The 15759-nt window shown below is 30.5% G+C and overlaps 1 protein-coding gene across 1 annotated transcript in view; it reads right to left on the bottom strand.

Annotated features, from left to right (window-relative positions):
• Positions 1 to 15759, bottom strand: part of LOC145258114 (dual oxidase-like) — a 175801-nt gene that overhangs the window by 91888 nt on the left and 68154 nt on the right. Inside the window, exon 14 of the mRNA XM_080115859.1 lies at positions 12514 to 12648. Coding sequence (XP_079971985.1) covers positions 12514 to 12648 — 135 coding nt within the window. The remainder of the gene's footprint in view (positions 1 to 12513; positions 12649 to 15759) is intronic.

Below are 15759 nucleotides of genomic sequence, written 5' to 3'. Positions count from 1 at the left end.
GGACGAAGAGTTTGAATAACTTATATGGACGAAGAGTTTGAATAACTTATATGGATGAAGAGTTTGAATAACTTATATGGACGAAGAGTTTGAATAACTTATATGGACGAAGAGTTTGAATAACTTATATGGATGAAGAGTTTGAATAACTTATCTGGACGAAGAGTTTGAATAACTTATCTGGACGAAGAGTTTGAATAACTTATATGGATGAAGAGTTTGAATAACTTATCTGGACGAAGAGTTTGAATAACTTATATGGATGAAGAGTTTGAATAACTTATATGGATGAAGAGTTTGAATAACTTATCTGGACGAAGAGTTTGAATAACTTATCTGGACGAAGAGTTTGAATAACTTATATGGATGAAGAGTTTGAATAACTTATATGGATGAAGAGTTTGAATAACTTATATGGATGAAGAGTTTGAATAACTTATCTGGACGAAGAGTTTGAATAACTTATCTGGACGAAGAGTTTGAATAACTTATATGGACGAAGAGTTTGAATAACTTATATGGATGAAGAGTTTGAATAACTTATCTGGACGAAGAGTTTGAATAACTTATCTGGACGAAGAGTTTGAATAACTTATATGGACGAAGAGTTTGAATAACTTATATGGATGAAGAGTTTGAATAACTTATATGGATGAAGAGTTTGAATAACTTATATGGATGAAGAGTTTGAATAACTTATATGGATGAAGAGTTTGAATAACTTATATGGATGAAGAGTTTGAATAACTTATATGGATGAAGAGTTTGAATAACTTATCTGGACGAAGAGTTTGAATAACTTATCTGGACGAAGAGTTTGAATAACTTATATGGATGAAGAGTTTGAATAACTTATATGGATGAAGAGTTTGAATAACTTATATGGACGAAGAGTTTGAATAACTTATATGGACGAAGAGTTTGAATAACTTATCTGGACGAAGAGTTTGAATAACTTATATGGATGAAGAGTTTGAATAACTTATATGGATGAAGAGTTTGAATAACTTATATGGATGAAGAGTTTGAATAACTTATATGGATGAAGAGTTTGAATAACTTATATGGATGAAGAGTTTGAATAACTTATATGGATGAAGAGTTTGAATAACTTATATGGATGAAGAGTTTGAATAACTTATATGGATGAAGAGTTTGAATAACTTATATGGATGAAGAGTTTGAATAACTTATATGGATGAAGAGTTTGAATAACTTATATGGATGAAGAGTTTGAATAACTTATATGGACGAAGAGTTTGAATAACTTATCTGGACGAAGAGTTTGAATAACTTATATGGACGAAGAGTTTGAATAACTTATATGGATGAAGAGTTTGAATAACTTATATGGATGAAGAGTTTGAATAACTTATCTGGACGAAGAGTTTGAATAACTTATATGGATGAAGAGTTTGAATAACTTATATGGATGAAGAGTTTGAATAACTTATATGGATGAAGAGTTTGAATAACTTATCTGGACGAAGAGTTTGAATAACTTATATGGATGAAGAGTTTGAATAACTTATATGGATGAAGAGTTTGAATAACTTATATGGATGAAGAGTTTGAATAACTTATATGGATGAAGAGTTTGAATAACTTATCTGGACGAAGAGTTTGAATAACTTATATGGATGAAGAGTTTGAATAACTTATATGGACGAAGAGTTTGAATAACTTATATGGATGAAGAGTTTGAATAACTTATCTGGACGAAGAGTTTGAATAACTTATATGGATGAAGAGTTTGAATAACTTATCTGGACGAAGAGTTTGAATAACTTATATGGATGAAGAGTTTGAATAACTTATATGGACGAAGAGTTTGAATAACTTATATGGATGAAGAGTTTGAATAACTTATATGGATGAAGAGTTTGAATAACTTATATGGATGAAGAGTTTGAATAACTTATATGGACGAAGAGTTTGAATAACTTATCTGGACGAAGAGTTTGAATAACTTATATGGACGAAGAGTTTGAATAACTTATCTGGACGAAGAGTTTGAATAACTTATCTGGACGAAGAGTTTGAATAACTTATATGGACGAAGAGTTTGAATAACTTATATGGATGAAGAGTTTGAATAACTTATCTGGACGAAGAGTTTGAATAACTTATCTGGACGAAGAGTTTGAATAACTTATATGGATGAAGAGTTTGAATAACTTATATGGATGAAGAGTTTGAATAACTTATATGGATGAAGAGTTTGAATAACTTATATGGATGAAGAGTTTGAATAACTTATCTGGACGAAGAGTTTGAATAACTTATATGGATGAAGAGTTTGAATAACTTATCTGGACGAAGAGTTTGAATAACTTATATGGATGAAGAGTTTGAATAACTTATCTGGACGAAGAGTTTGAATAACTTATCTGGACGAAGAGTTTGAATAACTTATATGGACGAAGAGTTTGAATAACTTATATGGATGAAGAGTTTGAATAACTTATCTGGACGAAGAGTTTGAATAACTTATCTGGACGAAGAGTTTGAATAACTTATATGGACGAAGAGTTTGAATAACTTATATGGATGAAGAGTTTGAATAACTTATATGGATGAAGAGTTTGAATAACTTATATGGATGAAGAGTTTGAATAACTTATATGGATGAAGAGTTTGAATAACTTATATGGATGAAGAGTTTGAATAACTTATATGGATGAAGAGTTTGAATAACTTATCTGGACGAAGAGTTTGAATAACTTATCTGGACGAAGAGTTTGAATAACTTATATGGATGAAGAGTTTGAATAACTTATATGGATGAAGAGTTTGAATAACTTATATGGATGAAGAGTTTGAATAACTTATATGGACGAAGAGTTTGAATAACTTATCTGGACGAAGAGTTTGAATAACTTATATGGACGAAGAGTTTGAATAACTTATATGGATGAAGAGTTTGAATAACTTATATGGATGAAGAGTTTGAATAACTTATCTGGACGAAGAGTTTGAATAACTTATATGGATGAAGAGTTTGAATAACTTATATGGATGAAGAGTTTGAATAACTTATATGGATGAAGAGTTTGAATAACTTATCTGGACGAAGAGTTTGAATAACTTATATGGATGAAGAGTTTGAATAACTTATATGGATGAAGAGTTTGAATAACTTATATGGATGAAGAGTTTGAATAACTTATCTGGACGAAGAGTTTGAATAACTTATCTGGACGAAGAGTTTGAATAACTTATATGGACGAAGAGTTTGAATAACTTATATGGATGAAGAGTTTGAATAACTTATATGGATGAAGAGTTTGAATAACTTATATGGATGAAGAGTTTGAATAACTTATATGGATGAAGAGTTTGAATAACTTATATGGATGAAGAGTTTGAATAACTTATATGGATGAAGAGTTTGAATAACTTATCTGGACGAAGAGTTTGAATAACTTATCTGGACGAAGAGTTTGAATAACTTATATGGATGAAGAGTTTGAATAACTTATATGGATGAAGAGTTTGAATAACTTATATGGATGAAGAGTTTGAATAACTTATATGGACGAAGAGTTTGAATAACTTATATGGATGAAGAGTTTGAATAACTTATCTGGACGAAGAGTTTGAATAACTTATATGGATGAAGAGTTTGAATAACTTATCTGGACGAAGAGTTTGAATAACTTATCTGGACGAAGAGTTTGAATAACTTATCTGGACGAAGAGTTTGAATAACTTATATGGACGAAGAGTTTGAATAACTTATATGGATGAAGAGTTTGAATAACTTATATGGATGAAGAGTTTGAATAACTTATATGGACGAAGAGTTTGAATAACTTATCTGGACGAAGAGTTTGAATAACTTATATGGACGAAGAGTTTGAATAACTTATATGGATGAAGAGTTTGAATAACTTATCTGGACGAAGAGTTTGAATAACTTATCTGGACGAAGAGTTTGAATAACTTATATGGATGAAGAGTTTGAATAACTTATATGGATGAAGAGTTTGAATAACTTATATGGATGAAGAGTTTGAATAACTTATCTGGACGAAGAGTTTGAATAACTTATATGGATGAAGAGTTTGAATAACTTATCTGGACGAAGAGTTTGAATAACTTATATGGATGAAGAGTTTGAATAACTTATCTGGACGAAGAGTTTGAATAACTTATCTGGACGAAGAGTTTGAATAACTTATATGGATGAAGAGTTTGAATAACTTATATGGATGAAGAGTTTGAATAACTTATATGGATGAAGAGTTTGAATAACTTATCTGGACGAAGAGTTTGAATAACTTATCTGGACGAAGAGTTTGAATAACTTATATGGATGAAGAGTTTGAATAACTTATATGGATGAAGAGTTTGAATAACTTATATGGATGAAGAGTTTGAATAACTTATATGGATGAAGAGTTTGAATAACTTATCTGGACGAAGAGTTTGAATAACTTATCTGGACGAAGAGTTTGAATAACTTATATGGATGAAGAGTTTGAATAACTTATATGGATGAAGAGTTTGAATAACTTATATGGACGAAGAGTTTGAATAACTTATATGGACGAAGAGTTTGAATAACTTATATGGATGAAGAGTTTGAATAACTTATATGGATGAAGAGTTTGAATAACTTATCTGGACGAAGAGTTTGAATAACTTATCTGGACGAAGAGTTTGAATAACTTATATGGATGAAGAGTTTGAATAACTTATATGGATGAAGAGTTTGAATAACTTATCTGGACGAAGAGTTTGAATAACTTATATGGATGAAGAGTTTGAATAACTTATCTGGACGAAGAGTTTGAATAACTTATCTGGACGAAGAGTTTGAATAACTTATATGGATGAAGAGTTTGAATAACTTATATGGATGAAGAGTTTGAATAACTTATATGGACGAAGAGTTTGAATAACTTATATGGATGAAGAGTTTGAATAACTTATATGGACGAAGAGTTTGAATAACTTATATGGATGAAGAGTTTGAATAACTTATATGGATGAAGAGTTTGAATAACTTATATGGATGAAGAGTTTGAATAACTTATCTGGACGAAGAGTTTGAATAACTTATATGGATGAAGAGTTTGAATAACTTATATGGATGAAGAGTTTGAATAACTTATATGGACGAAGAGTTTGAATAACTTATATGGATGAAGAGTTTGAATAACTTATATGGATGAAGAGTTTGAATAACTTATATGGACGAAGAGTTTGAATAACTTATATGGATGAAGAGTTTGAATAACTTATATGGATGAAGAGTTTGAATAACTTATATGGATGAAGAGTTTGAATAACTTATCTGGACGAAGAGTTTGAATAACTTATATGGATGAAGAGTTTGAATAACTTATATGGATGAAGAGTTTGAATAACTTATATGGACGAAGAGTTTGAATAACTTATATGGATGAAGAGTTTGAATAACTTATATGGACGAAGAGTTTGAATAACTTATATGGATGAAGAGTTTGAATAACTTATATGGATGAAGAGTTTGAATAACTTATCTGGACGAAGAGTTTGAATAACTTATATGGATGAAGAGTTTGAATAACTTATATGGATGAAGAGTTTGAATAACTTATCTGGACGAAGAGTTTGAATAACTTATATGGATGAAGAGTTTGAATAACTTATATGGATGAAGAGTTTGAATAACTTATCTGGACGAAGAGTTTGAATAACTTATATGGATGAAGAGTTTGAATAACTTATATGGATGAAGAGTTTGAATAACTTATCTGGACGAAGAGTTTGAATAACTTATCTGGACGAAGAGTTTGAATAACTTATCTGGACGAAGAGTTTGAATAACTTATATGGACGAAGAGTTTGAATAACTTATATGGACGAAGAGTTTGAATAACTTATATGGACGAAGAGTTTGAATAACTTATATGGATGAAGAGTTTGAATAACTTATATGGACGAAGAGTTTGAATAACTTATCTGGACGAAGAGTTTGAATAACTTATCTGGACGAAGAGTTTGAATAACTTATATGGACGAAGAGTTTGAATAACTTATATGGATGAAGAGTTTGAATAACTTATATGGATGAAGAGTTTGAATAACTTATCTGGATGAAGAGTTTGAATAACTTATATGGATGAAGAGTTTGAATAACTTATCTGGACGAAGAGTTTGAATAACTTATATGGACGAAGAGTTTGAATAACTTATATGGATGAAGAGTTTGAATAACTTATATGGATGAAGAGTTTGAATAACTTATATGGATGAAGAGTTTGAATAACTTATATGGATGAAGAGTTTGAATAACTTATCTGGACGAAGAGTTTGAATAACTTATATGGATGAAGAGTTTGAATAACTTATCTGGACGAAGAGTTTGAATAACTTATATGGATGAAGAGTTTGAATAACTTATATGGATGAAGAGTTTGAATAACTTATATGGATGAAGAGTTTGAATAACTTATATGGATGAAGAGTTTGAATAACTTATATGGATGAAGAGTTTGAATAACTTATATGGACGAAGAGTTTGAATAACTTATATGGATGAAGAGTTTGAATAACTTATATGGATGAAGAGTTTGAATAACTTATATGGACGAAGAGTTTGAATAACTTATATGGATGAAGAGTTTGAATAACTTATATGGATGAAGAGTTTGAATAACTTATCTGGACGAAGAGTTTGAATAACTTATATGGATGAAGAGTTTGAATAACTTATATGGATGAAGAGTTTGAATAACTTATATGGATGAAGAGTTTGAATAACTTATATGGATGAAGAGTTTGAATAACTTATCTGGACGAAGAGTTTGAATAACTTATATGGACGAAGAGTTTGAATAACTTATATGGATGAAGAGTTTGAATAACTTATATGGATGAAGAGTTTGAATAACTTATATGGATGAAGAGTTTGAATAACTTATATGGACGAAGAGTTTGAATAACTTATATGGATGAAGAGTTTGAATAACTTATATGGATGAAGAGTTTGAATAACTTATATGGATGAAGAGTTTGAATAACTTATCTGGATGAAGAGTTTGAATAACTTATATGGACGAAGAGTTTGAATAACTTATATGGACGAAGAGTTTGAATAACTTATATGGATGAAGAGTTTGAATAACTTATATGGATGAAGAGTTTGAATAACTTATCTGGATGAAGAGTTTGAATAACTTATATGGATGAAGAGTTTGAATAACTTATATGGATGAAGAGTTTGAATAACTTATATGGACGAAGAGTTTGAATAACTTATATGGATGAAGAGTTTGAATAACTTATATGGACGAAGAGTTTGAATAACTTATATGGACGAAGAGTTTGAATAACTTATATGGATGAAGAGTTTGAATAACTTATATGGATGAAGAGTTTGAATAACTTATCTGGACGAAGAGTTTGAATAACTTATATGGATGAAGAGTTTGAATAACTTATATGGACGAAGAGTTTGAATAACTTATATGGATGAAGAGTTTGAATAACTTATATGGACGAAGAGTTTGAATAACTTATATGGATGAAGAGTTTGAATAACTTATATGGATGAAGAGTTTGAATAACTTATATGGATGAAGAGTTTGAATAACTTATATGGATGAAGAGTTTGAATAACTTATATGGATGAAGAGTTTGAATAACTTATATGGATGAAGAGTTTGAATAACTTATATGGATGAAGAGTTTGAATAACTTATATGGACGAAGAGTTTGAATAACTTATATGGACGAAGAGTTTGAATAACTTATATGGATGAAGAGTTTGAATAACTTATATGGATGAAGAGTTTGAATAACTTATCTGGACGAAGAGTTTGAATAACTTATATGGATGAAGAGTTTGAATAACTTATATGGACGAAGAGTTTGAATAACTTATATGGATGAAGAGTTTGAATAACTTATATGGACGAAGAGTTTGAATAACTTATATGGATGAAGAGTTTGAATAACTTATCTGGACGAAGAGTTTGAATAACTTATATGGATGAAGAGTTTGAATAACTTATATGGATGAAGAGTTTGAATAACTTATATGGATGAAGAGTTTGAATAACTTATATGGATGAAGAGTTTGAATAACTTATATGGACGAAGAGTTTGAATAACTTATATGGACGAAGAGTTTGAATAACTTATATGGATGAAGAGTTTGAATAACTTATATGGATGAAGAGTTTGAATAACTTATATGGACGAAGAGTTTGAATAACTTATATGGATGAAGAGTTTGAATAACTTATCTGGACGAAGAGTTTGAATAACTTATATGGATGAAGAGTTTGAATAACTTATATGGATGAAGAGTTTGAATAACTTATATGGATGAAGAGTTTGAATAACTTATATGGACGAAGAGTTTGAATAACTTATATGGATGAAGAGTTTGAATAACTTATATGGATGAAGAGTTTGAATAACTTATATGGATGAAGAGTTTGAATAACTTATCTGGACGAAGAGTTTGAATAACTTATCTGGACGAAGAGTTTGAATAACTTATATGGATGAAGAGTTTGAATAACTTATATGGATGAAGAGTTTGAATAACTTATATGGACGAAGAGTTTGAATAACTTATATGGACGAAGAGTTTGAATAACTTATCTGGACGAAGAGTTTGAATAACTTATATGGATGAAGAGTTTGAATAACTTATATGGATGAAGAGTTTGAATAACTTATATGGATGAAGAGTTTGAATAACTTATATGGATGAAGAGTTTGAATAACTTATATGGATGAAGAGTTTGAATAACTTATATGGACGAAGAGTTTGAATAACTTATATGGACGAAGAGTTTGAATAACTTATATGGATGAAGAGTTTGAATAACTTATATGGATGAAGAGTTTGAATAACTTATATGGACGAAGAGTTTGAATAACTTATATGGATGAAGAGTTTGAATAACTTATATGGACGAAGAGTTTGAATAACTTATATGGACGAAGAGTTTGAATAACTTATATGGATGAAGAGTTTGAATAACTTATATGGATGAAGAGTTTGAATAACTTATATGGATGAAGAGTTTGAATAACTTATATGGATGAAGAGTTTGAATAACTTATATGGATGAAGAGTTTGAATAACTTATATGGATGAAGAGTTTGAATAACTTATATGGATGAAGAGTTTGAATAACTTATATGGACGAAGAGTTTGAATAACTTATATGGACGAAGAGTTTGAATAACTTATATGGATGAAGAGTTTGAATAACTTATATGGATGAAGAGTTTGAATAACTTATATGGACGAAGAGTTTGAATAACTTATATGGATGAAGAGTTTGAATAACTTATATGGACGAAGAGTTTGAATAACTTATATGGATGAAGAGTTTGAATAACTTATATGGATGAAGAGTTTGAATAACTTATATGGATGAAGAGTTTGAATAACTTATATGGATGAAGAGTTTGAATAACTTATATGGATGAAGAGTTTGAATAACTTATATGGACGAAGAGTTTGAATAACTTATATGGATGAAGAGTTTGAATAACTTATCTGGATGAAGAGTTTGAATAACTTATCTGGACGAAGAGTTTGAATAACTTATATGGATGAAGAGTTTGAATAACTTATATGGATGAAGAGTTTGAATAACTTATATGGATGAAGAGTTTGAATAACTTATCTGGACGAAGAGTTTGAATAACTTATCTGGACGAAGAGTTTGAATAACTTATATGGATGAAGAGTTTGAATAACTTATATGGATGAAGAGTTTGAATAACTTATATGGACGAAGAGTTTGAATAACTTATATGGATGAAGAGTTTGAATAACTTATCTGGACGAAGAGTTTGAATAACTTATATGGATGAAGAGTTTGAATAACTTATATGGACGAAGAGTTTGAATAACTTATATGGATGAAGAGTTTGAATAACTTATATGGATGAAGAGTTTGAATAACTTATATGGATGAAGAGTTTGAATAACTTATATGGACGAAGAGTTTGAATAACTTATATGGATGAAGAGTTTGAATAACTTATATGGACGAAGAGTTTGAATAACTTATATGGATGAAGAGTTTGAATAACTTATATGGACGAAGAGTTTGAATAACTTATATGGATGAAGAGTTTGAATAACTTATATGGACGAAGAGTTTGAATAACTTATATGGATGAAGAGTTTGAATAACTTATATGGACGAAGAGTTTGAATAACTTATATGGATGAAGAGTTTGAATAACTTATCTGGACGAAGAGTTTGAATAACTTATATGGATGAAGAGTTTGAATAACTTATATGGATGAAGAGTTTGAATAACTTATATGGATGAAGAGTTTGAATAACTTATATGGATGAAGAGTTTGAATAACTTATATGGATGAAGAGTTTGAATAACTTATATGGATGAAGAGTTTGAATAACTTATATGGACGAAGAGTTTGAATAACTTATATGGATGAAGAGTTTGAATAACTTATCTGGACGAAGAGTTTGAATAACTTATATGGATGAAGAGTTTGAATAACTTATATGGATGAAGAGTTTGAATAACTTATATGGATGAAGAGTTTGAATAACTTATCTGGACGAAGAGTTTGAATAACTTATCTGGACGAAGAGTTTGAATAACTTATCTGGACGAAGAGTTTGAATAACTTATCTGGACGAAGAGTTTGAATAACTTATCTGGACGAAGAGTGTGAATAACAGGCTGCACATGTGCGTTCCTCAGTCCTGGCTCTTTTCGTGTGGACGTAAATATATTTTGCTTCTTTGCATTAGTTGCAATGTAAGCGGAAATTTGAGGATGAATAATGGCCGTCTTCTTGCTGCCGTCAGGGGTTGCGCCAAGAAGTAGTCACTGTTCAATGTGATGACGGTGAAAAAGAAGGGGATGGCTTTCTGTGATTGCCGTCAAGGATTTTGTCACCAAAGTTCAGCCGCTGTGTTGCTGGGGTTGAAAAAGTGTCCGGAACGCAATGTGCAAGGGTTTTCATAGGCTGGCTCAAGTGACCCCTAGGAGAGTAATTCCTACTAACCAATTTACGGGTCTTAAAAGGACAAGGCAACAACTAATCAGTGAGAGGAAGGAGAAATTCCAATATGCAGGAAAGGCGTGAATGTGACATCACACACAGAAATTGAGATGAACATTTAACTTCTCATTCGTTTGATTCCAGCACGTCAAGACGTGCGAAACTTAGCTTCTGGGGTTTGGGTGCACGAAAACATGGGCAATCATCACCACGGTCCATGTGCAATGTTCGTTGAGTTCAGAAACAACAATAAGAATAGTTAATGTTAATTTCAGTTATATGTAGTGTAGCCGTTTTGATGTCAACATGGATGTGCGTGTATCCAAAAGTTTTGCATCTATTCATATCGATAATCAGTGAAATTCGAAATCGTTAATATTGAATTTCAATGCAAACCAATAGTATCTACTTAATTGTCATGTCACAGTAATGAATACATCAAAAAATTACGAAAAACGATAAGGTAGAAAAATATTAAAAACATTTTTGGACGAAAATTTATGAAAATAAAATGTTTGGCTAAAAAAAAAACAAAAAAAAACACCGGAGAGTTCCAAAGGGAGGTAAATAACATGTAACTATTGCCAATTTAAAAAAATAAATAAATTGTGCATTAACAATCATAAATATGAGTTATCACTTTTTTTAGTACAACTGAGTTGCCTCCCTTGTTATTATGTCACGTGTTCCAAAAGAAATTTGGCTATTGTTTTTTATGATAAAGTTCAAAAACTCGTGTTTTTTTTTTGTAAATAGTACGGTAATATTTAAGCACTTCTGACACGTCAATTAAGTAGATATCATTGCATTCAGTCGAAATTAGCACAAAAAGTCAGTAAATGCCACCGTTTATTTTTAATCGACATTTTTGTTTTTTCTAATTTCGCTATTATAGTGTAGTTGCACACGATAATCTAATACATAAAGTAAAGCCAGTCTATTTATCTTTTAGTTGATGATAACACATTTTGCAATAATGATATGCACTTAATTCTGCTTCGATATAAACTTATGACTTTCATCAAAGCATTTTCTGAATAGCATATAACATTGACATGGAAGGGAGATAAACGAGAAATATTTCACACGCAAGGGAATTAAGAGTGGGGTATCTGTTTTATAAGTCCAAGTTAACTACATATTAAGAAGACATAATTTGTAATGCACTTTTTAAAAAAAATTTTCTGAGGAGGTTATGAATGAAAAGAGCCAGTATGGACATAATAACCAATTGTTTCTGCATAACGAAATGAATCTCTTAAAAAAATATACCAAAATTTTAACATGCTGGATAAACTGTTTTGCACGAAAAGTAAATATTTGGAGCTTGGAATATTACTATACAGTTATTCTTTTATATATAGGCTCTGTTATATTTAACATAGATTGAGCTTCTAAGCAAAAAGGATTGGTATACATAGAAAGTGAAATATTATTGAAACACATACACACATATATATATATATATATATATATATATAAGAAAAATAAAATAGGATAATTACCTCCAGGTATAAGTCCTGCCACAACCCATGAAGAAATGAAGGAAACTTCACTACCCAAAAAGAAATCATAGCCCTTCAAAGATGGACAGGGATACATTAGACTTGTATTTATAGAAATCGGTTTACAAGAGTTGCCTGAAACAAATAGATTACAAAAGATTATATATATACATATATACCTATAGAAGTGAACGTGTCTGTGTATCTGTCTGTCTGTGTGTACATTTCCCTACGCAATAACTCTGTTAATTTTAAGTCTACAGACTTGAAATTTGATATACAGGGTACTGAGATTTGGGAAAATCGATGTGATCAGTTTTGGGCTAGAAATTTGGCGATTAAGGGGTCAATGCTGAACGATTTGATCTTTGAGAACTCTACCAAACTCCTCCAACAATTTTGGGTCTAAACATTTGAAACTTTAGATGTAGGTTCCTTCGACATGGATCTAACTTAATAACTTGATTTGAACCCAAAACAATAAAAGTTAAGGAGTCATAATAGGGGTCAAACTTTAAAAAAATTGACCGTTTTTTTTTTTTTGCTCAACATACACCTTCAAACACCCGAGCAACGCCGGGCTGAAATGCTAGTATATATATATAATGCATACATTATATATATATATATATATATATATATATATATATATATATATATATATATATATATATATATAGCGTGTCCAGGGGTGATGAAAAAAATCCAATAAAGTGCTCGATCGTAGATGTGAGAGCTGAAGATACAATATTTATTATGACACTATATATACATATTTCAAGGTCGTACCATTGGTTTCGATACACCGAAAACAGTAATAATATACAGATTTTTCTTTGTCGCCGAAGAGATTATACCGATTTTCCACAGTATATTATTACTGTTTTCGGTGTATCGAAACCAATGGTACGACCTTGAAATATGTATATATAGTGCCATAATAAATATTGTATATATATATATATATATATATATATATATATATATATATATATATATATATATATGTGTGTGTGTGTATATATCTATATACATATATGTATAAAGAGAACAAGAGAGAGAGAGAGAGATATTCAACTAGCAGGATTACTTGGTAATACCCCAGGATTGTCACATACATAATAAAAAGCTCTAACTCATTAGCTCCTCCCCACTCTGGAGCAATTTTCGACCATCACATGTTAAATACCTTCGTCTTTTAAGAGTTTTCTAATTTTATTTGATTTTCGATAGACCCTCCCGGATTTCAGTGTCGAATGCATTTTTCTCTGAAATTTATGAGCATCAAACGCCACGTATATTGTATTACGCTTGTGCATGATAACCACAATGGTAGCATAAAGTATTGAAATATCTCTCGTATTTTATATAATTTAGCATTCTCATATATATATATCATCCCCATACGATTGCTGTTGCTCCCGTCTCTTTTTTAGATTTTATCATTAAGGAAAACAAATTACTAAAAAAAATAAATCCCTCGATTCCAATTTTGATGAGTGAGGGCGAAACATGTCAATTGACTCGTTTAGATTTTTTTTTTCTCTATTTCCCTACTTTTATTTTTTTAGTCGCTATCCATTTTCGTTTTCTCCTCTGTCTTTTTTTTTTTAATATAAAATGAATTTCGAAGGAATACGTCTTCCTTTCATGATTGCCTTAATAAAGTTTTGTACCCCCAAGAAAATCATGATATATATATATATAAACTTTCTTGGATTCTGCATTTTTGGATTTTACCGTCATTGGATACTTTACCCTTCACCAGACTATCCATTCACATGAAATCACTTTTTTTGTTACCAAGTAAAATCTATGACTTACTTGTAGTTTCATTAAATACTTTTGCAAGCAAAATCCGACCCCGCATTTTGCTAAATCCTAACCTCTGATGAGAAAGAAAGTAGTTCTTCGAAACTCCGCGGATTAAGAACTATCCACTTATTTTGTGCTTCCTTTTTAAAATTAAATATGTTTTTAACACTTTTTCAAAGTGTTTTTAACATGTTTTATTAACTACTTGTTCTTTATATATATATATATATATATATATATATATATATATATATATATAACTACTTAATTTACTCACATAAAATTAATATATGAAAGTATAGATTTATGCGTAAACTTTAAGTATTTACTTCAAAAGTGCTCAATACGTAGGTAGAGCTAGTTAGTAATTTATAAAATATATATGGCGATTAAGCTACACTGAATATTCGGCGTTTCATCCACTCTAGGACTCCTCAGGCGCATAAGCCTGAGGAGTCCTAGAGTGGATGAAACGCCGAATATTCAGTGTAGCTTAATCGCCATATATATTTTATAAATTACTATATATATATATATATATATATATATATATATATATAAACGAAAATGTGTGCGTGTGTGTTTGTATGTCCGCCCAAAACTTTCGACAGACACATCAGAACCTGATCAGACTGTTATCGTTTTCAAGCTCGATCCTTCGGACGACAAATATTGAAAAATTGGCCCAAAACATTAATTTCTTCACCCTCAACTGGGCAGTTTTCTACAGAAAAGGGTCGGTTTTTATGTCGCCATTTTTGCAAGTCATCGTTTGATTAACTACGCTTACTTTCAACGTTCGGAACTTCCAGTCGAGTGATGGAGGCATCGGGTAAGACGTCATGTTTTTTTTAACCTTTATTCTTCTTTGCGTTACAGGTTCGAGCCTGCCTTGCCTATACTACCACTCTTTTTAACACATCTGCCTACTGTTGTTTTGATTCCGCTTCCACTACTACAATTTTTTTTACCTCTCCCCCCTGGTTCCTTATTACACCACCTACACACACCCGGGCAACAGGCACCGCTGCTGCTGTTGTTTTGACCACCTCCCCCCGGAGTTCCTTACTATACCATCTAAACACCTGGGCAACGCCGGGCACCCCCGCTAGTATATCTATAAAAGTGAGACGTATCAATCATGCTTGACTCACTGTCTTTAGATTTTGTTTTCAGTCTTGGCTCGAGTATTTTTATTTACAAAAAGAGGACTGTTCAAAAAAAAATAAAAATACTTGTATGCACATGTCGAAGTTATTTTTCTGTTTTCTTTTACTTAATTTTTTTTTTAAAGGAATTTAACGTTATGTTTTACACTTACGGTATTTCTTCTTATACTAAATAAGAAATCTGCATTAATTAAAATATAATATACATATTTTACGACCGGGCAACGCCAGCCAGCCTGCTCTATAAAAGTAAGAATAAGTG

This window comes from Euprymna scolopes, chromosome 33 (genome assembly GCF_053919585.1).
Source record: "Euprymna scolopes isolate OS-2025 chromosome 33, ASM5391958v1, whole genome shotgun sequence".
Taxonomy (NCBI): Eukaryota; Metazoa; Mollusca; class Cephalopoda; order Sepiida; family Sepiolidae; genus Euprymna; species Euprymna scolopes.
This window is presented reverse-complemented; position numbering and strand designations above follow the sequence as displayed.